Raw genomic sequence first — 13,712 nt, 5'->3', positions numbered from 1 at the left:
GCAAAGGAATAAATAGCAAAGGAATAAATAGCAAAGGAATAAAAAGGAAATGAATAAATAGTAAAATAATAAATAGTAAAGTAATAATTACTAAAGTAATAAAAAATAAGTAAAAAATAGTAAAGTAAAGGAATAAATAGTAAAGTAATGATTTTTTCCCCCTTTATTTAACCTGGCAAGTCAGTTAAGAACAAATTCTTATTTACAATGACGGCCTAGGAACAGTGGGTTAACTGCTTTGTTCGGGGGCAGAATGACAGATTAGTACCTTGTCAGCTCGGGGATTTGATCTTGCAACCTTTCGGCTACTAGTCCAACGCTCTAACCACTAGGCTACGCTGCCGGCCCCAATAGTAACGAAATAAACAGTAAAGGAATAAATAGGAAAGTAACACAAATGAAGTAATTAACAGTAAAGTAACAAACAGTAAAGGAATAAATAGAAAATGAATGAATAGGGAACATGTACAGTATATACTGTAGATATAGTTATATATAGATACAACCTTGTTCTAAAATTGATTATATAGTTTTTTTTCCTCGTCAATCTACACACAATATCCCATAATGACAAAGTAAAAACATTTTTTTTTGTAAAAATGTAAATAAAATAAAAACTGAAATATCACATTTCGATGAGTATTCAGACCCTTTACTCAGTACTTTGTTGAAGCACCTTTGGCAGCAATTACATCCTTGGGTTTTCTTGGGGATGGCCCTACAAGCTTGGCACACCTGTATTTGGGGAGTTTCTCCCATTCTTCTCTGCAGATCCTCTGTCAGGTTAGATGGGGAGCGTCGCTGCACAGCTATTTCCAAGTCTCTCCAGAGATGATAAATCGGGTTCAAGTCCAGGCTCTGGCTGGGCCACTCAAGAACATTCAGAGACTTGTCCCGAAGTCACTCCTGCATTGTCTTAGCTGTGTGTTGGAAGGTGAACCTTCACCCCAGTCTGAGGTCCTGAGCGCTCTGGAGCAGGTTCTCGTCAAGGATCTCTGTACTTTGCTCTGTTTATCTTTCGCTCGATCATGGCTAGTCTCCCAGTCCCTGCTGCTGAAAAACATCCCCACAGCATGATGCTGCCACCACCATACTTCACAGTAGGGATGGTGCCAAGTTTCCTCCAGACGTGATGCTTGGCATTCAGGCCCAAAGAGTTCAATCTTGGTTTCATTAGACCAGAGAATTTTGTTTTTCATGGTCTGAGAGTCCTTTAGGCGCCTTTGGGCAAACTCCAAGCAGGCTGTCATGTGCCTTTTACTGAGGAGTGGCTTCCATCTGGCCACTCTACCGTAAAGGCCTGATTAGTGGAGTGCTGCAGAGATGGTTGTCCTGAAAGGTTCTCCCATCTACACAGAGGAACTCTGGAGCTCTGTCAGAGTGACCATCGGGGTCTTGGTTACCTCCCTTCTCCCCCGATTGCTCAGTTTGACCAGCTCTAGGAAGAGTCTTGGTGGTTCCAAACTTCTTCCATTTAAGAATGATGGAGGCCATTGTGTTCTTGGGGACCTTCAATGCTGAATACATTTTTGGGACCCTTTCCCAGATCTGTGCCTCAACACAATCCTGTCTCAGAGCTCTACAGACAATTCCTTTGACCTCATGGCTTGGTTTTTGCTCTGACATGCACTGTCAACTGTGGGACCTTTTATGTGTATTTCATTTTTTTATACACTTGCAAACATTTACAAAACATGTTTTCGCTTTGGAGATTGACGAGGAAAAAATGTATTTTATTAATTTAAGAATAATGCTGTAACGTAATAAAATGTGGAAAAAGGGAAGGGGTGTGAATACTTTCCGAATGCACTGTATATATGCAGTACCAGTCAAAAGTTTGGACACACCTACTCATTCCAGGGTTTTTCTTTATTTTTACTATTTTATACATTGTACAGTACTGTTGAAGACATCAAAACTATAAAATAACACATATGGAATCATGTAGTAACCAAAACATTTTAAACAAATGAAAATATATGTTATATTTTAAATTCTTCAAAGTAGCCACCCTTTGCCTTGATGACAGCTTTGCACACTCTTGGCATTCTCTCAACCAGCTTCATGAGGTAGTCACCTGGAATGCATTTCAATTAACAGGTGTGCCTTGTTAAAAGTTAATTTGTGGAATTTCTTTCCTTCTTAATGCGTTTGAGCCAGTCAGTTGTGTTGTGACAAGGTAGGGGGGTATACAGAAGATAGCTCTATTTGGTAAAAGACCAAGTCCATATTATGGCAAGAACAGCTCAAATAAGCAAAGAGAAACGACAGTCCATCATTACTTTAAGACATGAATGTCAGCCAATACGGAAAGTGTCTAGAACTTTGAAAGTTTCTTCAAGTGCAGTCGCAAAAACCATCAAGCGCTATGATGAAACTGGCTGAGGACCGCCACAGGGAATGGAAGACCAAGAGTTAGCTCTGCTGCAGAGGATAAGTTCATTAGAGTTACCATCCTCAGAAATTGCAGCCCAAATAAAGGCTTCAGAGTTCAAGTTACAGACACATCTCAACATCAACTGTTCAGAGGAAACTGCGTGAATCAGGCCTTTATGGTCGACTTGCTGCACAGAAACCACTACTAAAGGATGCCAATAATAAGAAGAGACTTGCAAATTTGAGATTTTTGGTTCCAACCGCTGTGTCTTTGTGAGACGCAGAGTAGGTGAACGGATTACCTTCCGCATGTGTAGTTCCCACTGTGAAGCATGGAGGAGGAGGTGTGATGGTGCTTTGCTGGTGACAGTCTGTGATTTATTTAGAATTCAAGGCACACTTAACCAGCATGGCTACCACAGCGTTCTGCAGCAATACACCATCCCATCTGGTTTGCTCATAGTAGGACTATCATTTGTTTTTCAACAGGACAATGACCCAACACACCTCCAGGCTGTGTAAGGACTGCTTGACCAAGAAGGAGAGTGACGGAACGCTGCATCAGATGACCTTGCCTCCACAATGACCCGACCTCAACCAAATTGAGATGGTTTGGGATGAGTCGGACCGCAGAGTGAACGAAAAGCAGCCAACAAGTGCTCAGCATATGTGGGAATTAGTTCAAGGCTGTTGGAAAATAATTTCAGGTGAAGCTGGTTGAGAGAATGCCAAGAGTGTGCAAAGCTGTCATGAAGGCAAAGGGCGGCTACTTTGAAGAATCTAAAATATAGAATATATTATTTGTTGAACACTTTTTTGGTTACTACATGATTCCATATGTGTTATTTCATAGTTTTGATGTCTTCACTATTATTCTACAATGTTGAAAGTAGTAAAAGTAAAGAAAAGCCCTGGAATGAGTAGGTGTGTCCAAAACTTTTGACTCGTACTGTATATATAGATACCTTCTGATGTCTTCTCTGAATGGAACAGTCTCTCTCGTAGAGATGTATTATGTTCCCATACTTATCACCTGGGGATGGAGAGAGGTAGAGAGGGAGAGGGAGGTAGAGAGAGAGGTAGAGAGAGGGGTAGAGAGAGAGCGAGGGAGGGAAGGAGGGAGGGAGGGAGAGCGTAAGAAAGAGAGAGACAGAGAGGGAGGGAGAAAGGGAGAAAGAGAGCGAGAGGGAGAGAGAAAGGAAGAGGGAGACAGAGAGTGAGACGGAGGGAGGGAGAAGAGATATTTTGAGTAATTTAAATCCCAAACTTGCCCTGTAGACATTAGTTCATCTCCCATCATGTCCCCAGACACAGACACACACATTTTAAATAGTTTATTTGAATCCACCATTCAAATTGACAAAAAAAGGATCCAAACGTTTCAAGGGCCCCTGTATGCACGGCCCTCAAGTGTACAGAAAGCACCTCCTTCTCCAAACAGCCTGGCTGCCCATGACAGCTGAAACAGAGCAGTATCTAGCCAATTGCCTTGCCCTAGTTTTTGTCAGGCCCACAATCTGGAGGCAACGCACTGGAAGCCTGTGTTCCTGGCCGAGACTGCCAAATATCAGAGCCACCAGCTAGCACCTAAATGAGGCTGTCCAAGCGTGCCACGAGCGGCTGGTATTTACACACACACACAAACACACACAGCAATTTGCAGCCAACAAATTCACCTATAATGAGGCAGAATAATGAAAGACAACTCCATACCAACATGCGCATACGCCCGTACACACTTACCCAGGATCTGAACTTCTATGTGTCGTGGTTTCTCGATGAACTTCTCCACAAACAGAGCTCCGTTCCCAAACGCTGTCTGAGCCTCAGAGTAGGCCCTGTGGTAGTTCTCCTCCAGTTCCTGTTAACATAACCGGTCAACCAATCAGCTGTCAGAGCCTCAGAGTACGCTCTCTGAGAGTATGACTCCAGTTCCTGTTAACATAACTGGTCAGCCAATCAGTAAACCAACCAATCTATCAATCAATAGTTAGTCAGGGCTTCAGAGTACGCTCTCTGAGAGGATGACTCCAGTTCCTAGAAGAGATAGTCAATCAATCAAGTCAATCAATCAATCAAGTAAATCAATAGTTTGTCAAAGACTTTACCTACCTACCAACTAGGGTTGGGTAGGTTACTTTCTAAATGTAATCCATTACTAGTTACCTGACCAAAATTGTAATCAGTAGTGTAACTTTTGGATTACCCAAACTCAGTAACGTAATCTGATTACATTTAGTTACTTTTAGATTACTTCCCCCTTAAGAGGCATTAGAAGAATAAAAAAATGTATGTTACCAATTGAATAACATCTATTGCAAGATCAATCAATGTTAAACTTCACATAGCTGGCCATATATGGATGTTAAATTCTACTTTATGGGTTGGTTGTGTAGGCTTCTTCTAACCCATAACCTTATACTACAAATAATAATATGATTAAATTATATCTTTACATTAAAAACCAAAGTCTATCAGAATTCCCTCAACCTTTAATCTCTCTCTCTCCCTCAACCTTTAATCTCTCTCTCCCTCAACCTTTAATCTCTCTCTCCCTCCATCTCTCTCTCCCTCAACCTTTAATCTCTCTCTCCCTCAACCTTTAATCTCTCTCTCCCTCAACCTTTAATCTCTCTCTCCCTCCATCTCTCTCCCTCAACCTTTAATCTCTCTCTCCCTCCATCTCTCTCCCTCAACCTTTAATCTCTCTCTCCCTCCATCTCTCTCCCTCAACCTTTAATCTCTCTCTCCCTCCATCTCTCTCCCTCAACCTTTAATCTCTCTCTCCTCCATCTCTCTCCTCCATCTCTCTCCCTCAACCTTTAATCTCTCTCTCTCTCCCTCCATCTCTCTCCCTCAACCTTTAATCTCTCTCTCCCTCCATCTCTCTCCCTCAACCTTTAATCTCTCTCTCTCACTCAACCTTTAATCTCTCTCTCTCCCTCCATCTCTCTCCCTCAACCTTTAATCTCTCTCTCCCTCCATCTCTCTCCCTCAACCTTTAATCTCTCTCTCCCTCCATCTCTCTCCCTCAACCTTTAATCTCTCTCTCCCTCCATCTCTCTCCCTCCATCTCTCTCCCTCAACCTTTAATCTCTCTCTCCCTCCATCTCTCTCCCTCCATCTCTCTCCCTCCATCTCTCTCCCTCAACCTTTAAAAAACAAAGTCTATCAGAATTCCAGTCATTCCAATAAATGTTATACCCCTCGATCTTCAAGAATAGGACTTGGAAATATGGTATAGATTAGCCAAATTGTTTTACCTGAGCATAACCCCCAAACTAAGGACTAATTAACCAGCACTACTCTGTTGTAACCTCTCTCAGATGAATAGACAGAGCTATGGATGCAAGGACTGACCACCCATGATATAAAAATATAGTTTTAACCATGAGGCTATACAGTGTTTGTTTAAAAACTTGGAGTAAAACAAGCTTATATTTTGAACAAAGCTCATGAGGCATTTCTAAGTTCTATTCTTCAAGAATCAATGAATATATACATACATATATATAATTTTTAGTCCAAAAATGGATGTAGCAACTACAGATTGCCCCTTTAAGTCTATTAAAAGTGTGCGAGTTTGAGCATGTGTCCATTAGGCCTATGGATGTTTCACTTTTATGCAGCTGATGCAAGAGCACATCATTCACTGGCTGTCCACTGATTTCAAAATCAATGAATGATAAGCAGCTTAAACTTCTTGAATTCAACCATTATTGGGTTCAAATACACATTTAGATTTGTGAACAGCCATCCAGAACAATCACAATCCGTAAAGCGCAAATAGCTAAATGAGAGAGCAGCAGTGTGATTCACATCAATGCGCTATGTAGATATCAATAAGAAGTGACATCCGTATCGCCGTAGACTACCCAACTGCTGTCATCCTTTACCTCCAAGCGTTTATTCAAGTTGGATCATCTTTGGATGCCGACAGCAGCCACACCATTGGAAGACATAGCTTGGACTGTAGCCCACAAAAGCCTATTCCTGCTCTTTTCCCACGATCCATCAATCACATTTGGTGTGTCATCATAGTGGTCTCTGTCATCATAGTGGTCTCTGTCATCATAGTGGTCTCTGACATCATAGTGGTCTCTGACATCATAGTGGTCTCTGTCATCATAGTGGTCTCTGACATCATAGTGGTCTCTGTCATAATAGTGGTCTCTGACATCATAGTGGTCTCTGACATCATAGTAGTCTCTGACATCATAGTGGTCTCTGTCATCATAGTGGTCTCTGACATCATAGTTGTCTCTGACATCATAGGGTCTCTGACATCATAGGGGTCTCTGACATCATAGTGGTCTCTGACATCATAATGGTCTCTGACATCATAGTGGTCTCTGTCATAATAGTGGTCTCTGACATCATAGTGGTCTCTGACATCATAGTGGTCTCTACAACAATACTTTCCCCCTAAGAAGGTTTCCTAGTAAGTTACAACAATACTGTTATTCAGAATATACACCTGAACAATAATATACCTGCTGTTACTCAGAATATACACCTGAACAATAATATACCTGCTGTTACTCAGAATATACACCTGAACAATAATATACCTGCTGTTACTCAGAATATACACCTGAACAATAATATACCTGCTGTTAGTCAGAATATACACCTGAACAATAATATACCTGCTGTTATTCAGAATATACACCTGAACAATAATATACCTGCTGTTACTCAGCATATACACCTGAACAATAATATACCTGCTGTTACTCAGAATATACACCTGAACAATAATATACCTGCTGTTATTCAGAATATACACCTGAACAATAATATACCTGCTGTTACTCAGAATATACACCTGAACAATAATATACCTGCTGTTACTCAGAATATACACCTGAACAATAATCTACCTGCTGTTACTCAGAATATACACCTGAACAATAATATACCTGCTGTTACTCAGAATATACACCTGAACAATAATATACCTGCTGTTATTCAGAATATACACCTGAACAATAATATACCTGCTGTTACTCAGAATATACACCTGAACAATAATATACCTGCTGTTATTCAGAATATACACCTGAACAATAATATACCTGCTGTTACTCAGAATATGTCTGTCATTCTCTGAGGTTCTGATTGATGAGTGGTTTCTCTCTCTCACCCCTCTCTCTCTCCCCCTCTCTCTCTGTATTTCTCTCTCCCCACTCTGTCTCTGTATCTCTCTCTCCCCCCTCTCTCTCTGTATCTCTCTCTCCTCTCTCTGTCCCTATCCCCCCCTCTCTCTCTGTATCTCTCTCTCCCCCCTCTCTCTCTGTATCTCTCGCTCCCCCCTCTCTCTCTGTATCTCTCTCTCCCCCCTCTCTCTCTGTATCTCTCTCTCCCCACTCTCTCTCTGTATCTCTCTCTCCCCCCTCTCTCTGTATCTCTCTCTCCCCACTCTCTCTCTGTATCTCTCTCTCCCCCCTCTCTCTGTATCTCTCTCTCCCCCCCTCTCTCTGTATCTCTCTCTCCCCCTCTCTCTCTGTATCTCTCTCTCCTCTCTCTGTCCCTATCCCCCAATCTCTCTCTGTATCTCTCTCTCCCCCCCTCTCTCTCTGTATCTCTCTCTCTCACCCCCCTCTCTCTCTGTATCTCTCTCTCTTCCCCCTCTCTCTCTGTATCTCTCTCTCTCCCCCCTCTCTCTCTGTATCTCTCTCTCTCCCCCCTCTCTCTTTGTATCTCTCTCTCCCCACTCTCTCTCTGTATCTCTCGCTCCCCTCTCTCTCTGTATCTCTCTCTCTCTCTCCCCCTCTCTCTCTGTATCTCTCTCTCCCCCCCTCTCTCTCTGTATCTCTCTCCCGCCTCTCTATCTGTATCTCTCTCCCCCTCTCTCTCTGTATCTCTCTCTCCCCCCTCTCTCTCTGTATCTCTCTCCCCCCTCTCTCTCTGTATCTCTCTCTCCCCCCTCTCTCTCTGTATCTCTCTCTCTCCCCCCTCTCTCTCTGTATCTCTCTCTCTCCCCTCTCTCTCTGTATCTCTCTCTCTCCCCCCTCTCTCTCTGTATCTCTCTCTCCCCACTCTCTCTCTGTATCTCTCGCTCCCCCCTCTCTCTCTGTATCTCTCTCTCCCCCCTCTCTCTGTATCTCTCTCCCCCTCTCTCTCTGTATCTCTCTCTCCCCCCTCTCTCTCTGTATCTCTCTCTCCCCCCTCTCTCTCTGTATCTCTCTCTCTCTCCCCCCCTCTCTCTGTATCTCTCTCTCTCCCCCCCCTCTCTCTCTGTATCTCTCTCTCCCCCCTCTCTCTCTGTATCTCTCCCTCCCCCTCTCTCTGTATCTCTCTCTCTCCCCACTCTCTCTCTGTGTCTCTCTCTCCCCCCTATCTCTCTGTATCTCTCTCTCCCCACTCTCTCTCTGTATCTCTCTCTCCCCTCTCTCCCCCTCTCTCTCTGTATCTCTCTCTCTCCCCCCCTCTCTCTGTATCTCTCTCTCCCCCCTCTCTCTCTCTGTATGTCTCTCTCTCTCCCCTCTCTCTCTCTGTATCTCTCTCTCCCCACTCTCTCTCTGTATCTCTCTCTCTCCCCACTCTCTCTCTGTATCTCTCTCTCTCCCCTCTCTCTCTCTGTATCTCTCTCTCCCCACTCTCTCTCTGTATCTCTCTCCATCTCTCTCTCTCCCCACTCTCTCTCTGTATCTCTCTCTCCCCCTCTCTCTCTGTATCTCTCTCTCCCCCCTCTCTCTCTGTATCTCTCTCTCTCCCCACTCTCTCTCTGTATCTCTCTCTCTCCCCCCTCTCTCTCTGTATCTCTCTCTCCCCACTCTCTCTCTGTATCTCTCTCTCCATCTCTCTCTCTCCCCACTCTCTCTCTGTATCTCTCTCTCTGTATCTCTCTCTCCCCCCTCTCTCTCTGTATCTCTCTCTCTCCCCACTCTCTCTCTGTATCTCTCTCTCCCCACTCTCTCTCTGTATCTCTCTCTCCCCCCTCTCTCTTTGTATCTCTCTCTCTCCCCTCTCTCTCTCTGTATCTCTCTCTCCCCTCTCTCTCTCTGTATCTCTCTCTCTCCCCTCTCTCTCTCTGTATCTCTCTCTCCCCTCTCTCTCTCTGTATCTCTCTCTCCATCTCTCTCTCTCCCCACTCTCTCTCTCCATCTCTCTCTCCCCCTCTCTCTCTGTATCTCTCTCTCCCCCTCTCTCTCTGTATCTCTCCCCCCCCTCTTTCTCTGTATCTCTCTCTCTCTGTATCTCTCTCTCTCCCCTCTCTCTCTCTGTATCTCTCTCTCCCCACTCTCTCTCTGTATCTCTCTCTCTCCCCCCTCTCTCTCTGTATCTCTCTCTCTCCCCCCTCTCTCTCTGTATCTCTCTCTCTCCCCACTCTCTCTCTGTATCTCTCTCTCTCCCCCCCTCTCTCTCTGTATCTCTCTCTCTCCGCCCTCTCTCTCTGTATCTCTCTCTCTCCCCCCTCTCTCTCTGTATCTCTCTCCCCCCTCTCTCTCTGTATCTCTCTCTCTCCCCCCCTCTCTCTCTGTATCTCTCTCTCTCCCCCCTCTCTCTCTGTATCTCTCTCTCCCCACTCTCTCTCTCCCCTCTCTCCCCCCTCTCTCTCTGTATCTCTCTCTCTCCCCCCTCTCTCTGTATCTCTCTCTCTCCCCTCTCTCTCTGTATCTCTCTCTCTCCCCTCTCTCTCTCTGTATGTCTCTCTCTCCCCTCTCTCTCTCTGTATCTCTCTCTCCCCACTCTCTCTCTGTATCTCTCTCTCCACACTCTCTCTGTGTATCTCTCTCTCTCCCCACTCTCTCTCTGTATCTCTCTCTCTCCCAATCTCTCTCTCTGTATCTCTCTCTCCCCACTCTCTCTCTGTATCTCTCTCTCCATCTCTCTCTCTCCCCACTCTCTCTCTGTATCTCTCTCTCCCCCTCTCTCTCTGTATCTCTCTCTCCCCCCTCTCTCTCTGTATCTCTCTCTCTCCCCACTCTCTCTCTGTATCTCTCTCTCCCCACTCTCTCTCTGTATCTCTCTCTCCCCCCTCTCTCTTTGTATCTCTCTCTCTCTCCCCCCTCTCTCTCTGTATCTCTCTCTCCCCACTCTCTCTCTGTATCTCTCTCTCTCCCCTCTCTCTCTCTCTGTATGTCTCTCTCTCCCCTCTCTCTCTCTGTATCTCTCTCTCCCCACTCTCTCTCTGTATCTCTCTCTCCCCTCTCTCTCTCTGTATCTCTCTCTCTCCCCTCTCTCTCTCTGTATCTCTCTCTCCCCTCTCTCTCTCTGTATCTCTCTCTCCATCTCTCTCTCTCCCCACTCTCTCTCTCCATCTCTCTCTCCCCCTCTCTCTCTGTATCTCTCTCTCCCCCTCTCTCTCTGTATCTCTCTCCCCCTCTTTCTCTGTATCTCTCTCTCTCTGTATCTCTCTCTCTCCCCTCTCTCTCTGTATCTCTCTCTCCCCACTCTCTCTCTGTATCTCTCTCTCTCCCCCCTCTCTCTCTGTATCTCTCTCTCTCCCCCCTCTCTCTCTGTATCTCTCTCTCTCTCCCCACTCTCTCTCTGTATCTCTCTCTCTCCGCCCTCTCTCTCTGTATCTCTCTCTCTCCCCCCTCTCTCTCTGTATCTCTCTCCCCCCTCTCTCTCTGTATCTCTCTCTCTCCCCCCTCTCTCTCTGTATCTCTCTCTCTCCCCCCTCTCTCTCTGTATCTCTCTCTCCCCCCTCTCTCTCTCTGTATCTCTCTCTCTCCCCCCTCTCTCTCTGTATCGCTCTCTCTCCCCACTCTCTCTCTGTATCTCTCTCTCTTTCTGGATCAATATTGTCATTTACAACCCGTCATCCCTCGTTCTTTCCATCTGATTCGAAGACATTGTTATCTTCCTGGTCGAGCTTCTCTCTGTTCTCTCTGCTAATCATCACACTGACAGCTTAAGAGAGCAGACTGTGTGTGTGTGTGTGTGTGTGTGTGTGTGTGTGTGTGTGTGTGTGTGTGTGTGTGTGTGTGTGTGTGTGTGTGTGTGTGTTCTGTCTGTGTGTGTGTGTGTGTGTGTGTGTGTGTGTGTGTGTGTGTGTGTGTGTGTCTGTGTGTGTGTGTGTGTGTGTGTGTGTGTGTGTGTGTGTGTGTGTATTCTAAGCTAAATTAGAAGTGAATGCATGATTGCTAGGGCTTTTCATTTTATTGGCAGCAAGGGGAATGCCAAGGAATTCATCACACACACACACACACAAATACAGTGTCATCCGTACAATACTTTAAAGATAACAGGAAAACCATGCACTGTCTGTCTGTCTGTCTGTCTGTCTGTCTGTCTGTCTGTCTGTCTGTCTGTCTGTCTGTCTGTCTGTCTGTCTGTGTCCTCACCTTGTACTCTTTTACCACCCTCATGCCTCGTCCTCCTCCTCCATAGGCAGCTTTAAAGATGATAGGGAACCCATAGGTCTCAGAAAACACCCTGGCCTCCCCCACAGAAGATATAGGAGCATCTGTCCCAGGAACCACTGGTACACCTAGAGAGAGAGAGAGAGAGAGAGAGAGAGAGAGAGAGAGAGAGAGAGAGAGAGAGAGAGAGAGAGAGAGAGAGAGAGAGAGAGAGAGAGAGAGAGAGAGAGAGAGAGAGAGAGAGAGAGAGAGAGAGAGAGAGAGAGAGAGAGAGAGAGAGAGAGAGAGAGAGAGAGAGAGAGAGAGAGAGAGAGAGAGAGAGATTTACGTCTGAGGACAAATAATAATGAACTCAACCTACACAGACAAACACCTATGTTACCGTACATTTGTCTTTTTGTTCATGTTTGTGATTAATTCAGTCGATGTAAGAAACAGAACTGCGTGTTTCTCCCCCCAAAAAAATGTTGAGGGCCTAAATGAACAATAAAGTTTATTGTATTTGAAGGTGTGAGTGTCCAAGAGGGTTGGAGGACCGTACCAGCGCTGATAGCCAGAGAGCGAGCTTCCACTTTGTCCCCCATCTTGCGCACAGTTTCTGGGGAGGGCCCGATGAAGCGGACTCCTGCATCAACACAGGCCTGGGCAAAGTCTGATCTCTCAGATAGAAACCCATAACCTGGATGGATAGCATCTACACCATTCTCCTGTTGGACGGAGGGAATGGGGGAGATATAAACAGACAGAGAAAGAGAGAGACAGAAAGAGACGGAGGGAGAGAGGAGAAAAATGGAGAGAGATTATGCCAAATATTCAACGGTAAACTACAGTACAGTAGAGTACTCAACGGTAGTGTAGTATAGTATTCAACAGTAGACTACAGTATAGTACTCAACAGTAGTGTAGTATAGTATTCAACAGTAGACTACAGTATAGTACTCAACAGTAGACTACAGTACAGTCTAGTACAGTATTCAATAGTAGACTACAGTATAGTACTCAACAGTAGACTACAGTACAGTCTAGTACAGTATTCAATAGTAGACTACAGTATAGTACTCAACATTAGACTATAGTATAGCACTCAACAGTAGACTACAGTACAGTAAAGTACTCAACAGTAGACTACAGTACAGTAAAGTACTCAACAGTAGACTACAGTATAGCACTCAACAGTAGACTACAGTACAGTCTAGTACAGTATTCAATAGTAGACTACAGTATAGTAGTCAACAGTAGACTACAGTATAGCACTCAACAGTAGACTACAGTAGTGTACTCAAAAGTAGACTATAGTATAGTATAGTACTCAACAGTAGGCTACAGTACAGTACAGTACTCAAAAGTAGACTACAGTATAGTACTCAAAAGTAGACTACAGTATAGTACTCAACAATAGGCTACAGTACAGTATAGTACTCAACAGTAGGCTACAGTACAGTATAGTACTCAACAGTAGACTACAGTACAGTATAGTACTCAACAGTAGGCTACAGTATAGTACTCAACAGTAGACTTCAGTATAGTACTCAACAGTAGACTACAGTACAGTATAGTACACAACAGTAGACTACAGTACAGTATAGTACACAACAGTAGACTACAGTACAGTATAGTACTCAACAGTAGACTACAGTATAGTACTCAACAGTAGACTTCAGTATAGTACACAACAGTAGACTACAGTACAGTATAGTACTCAACAGTAGACTACAGTATAGTACTCAACAGTAGACTTCAGTGTAGTACTCAACAGTAGACTACAGTATAGTACTCAACAGTAGACTACAGTACAGTATAGTACTCAACAGTTGGCTACAGTATAGTACTCAACAGTAGACTACAGTATAGTACTCAACAGTAGACTACAGTACAGTATAGTACTCAACAGTTGGCTACAGTATAGTACTCAACAGTAGGCTACAGTATTGTACTCAACAGTAGACTACAGTATAGTACTCAACAGTAGACTACAGTACAGTATAGTACTCAACAGTTGGCTACAGTATAGTATTCAACAGT

General features: G+C 44.4%; 1 protein-coding gene across 3 annotated transcripts in view; it reads right to left on the bottom strand.

The window, feature by feature from the left end:
* Window positions 1-13,712, bottom strand: part of LOC106592454 (pyruvate carboxylase, mitochondrial) — a 498,777-nt gene that overhangs the window by 454,744 nt on the left and 30,321 nt on the right. For 2 of the 3 annotated variants that reach the window (XM_082965339.1, XM_082965338.1), the window contains exons 5-8: window positions 12,232-12,397; window positions 11,673-11,818; window positions 4,120-4,237; window positions 3,327-3,409 (exon numbers count right to left, since the gene is read on the bottom strand). In XM_082965339.1, the coding sequence (XP_082821465.1) occupies window positions 3,327-3,409; window positions 4,120-4,237; window positions 11,673-11,818; window positions 12,232-12,397 (513 nt within the window). The remainder of the gene's footprint in view (window positions 1-3,326; window positions 3,410-4,119; window positions 4,238-11,672; window positions 11,819-12,231; window positions 12,398-13,712) is intronic. The other variant, XM_082965340.1, reaches the window with a different exon arrangement.

Source organism: Salmo salar, chromosome 18 (assembly GCF_965601325.2).
Source record: "Salmo salar chromosome 18, fSalSal1, whole genome shotgun sequence".
Lineage (NCBI taxonomy): Eukaryota > Metazoa > Chordata > Actinopteri > Salmoniformes > Salmonidae > Salmo > Salmo salar.
This window is presented reverse-complemented; position numbering and strand designations above follow the sequence as displayed.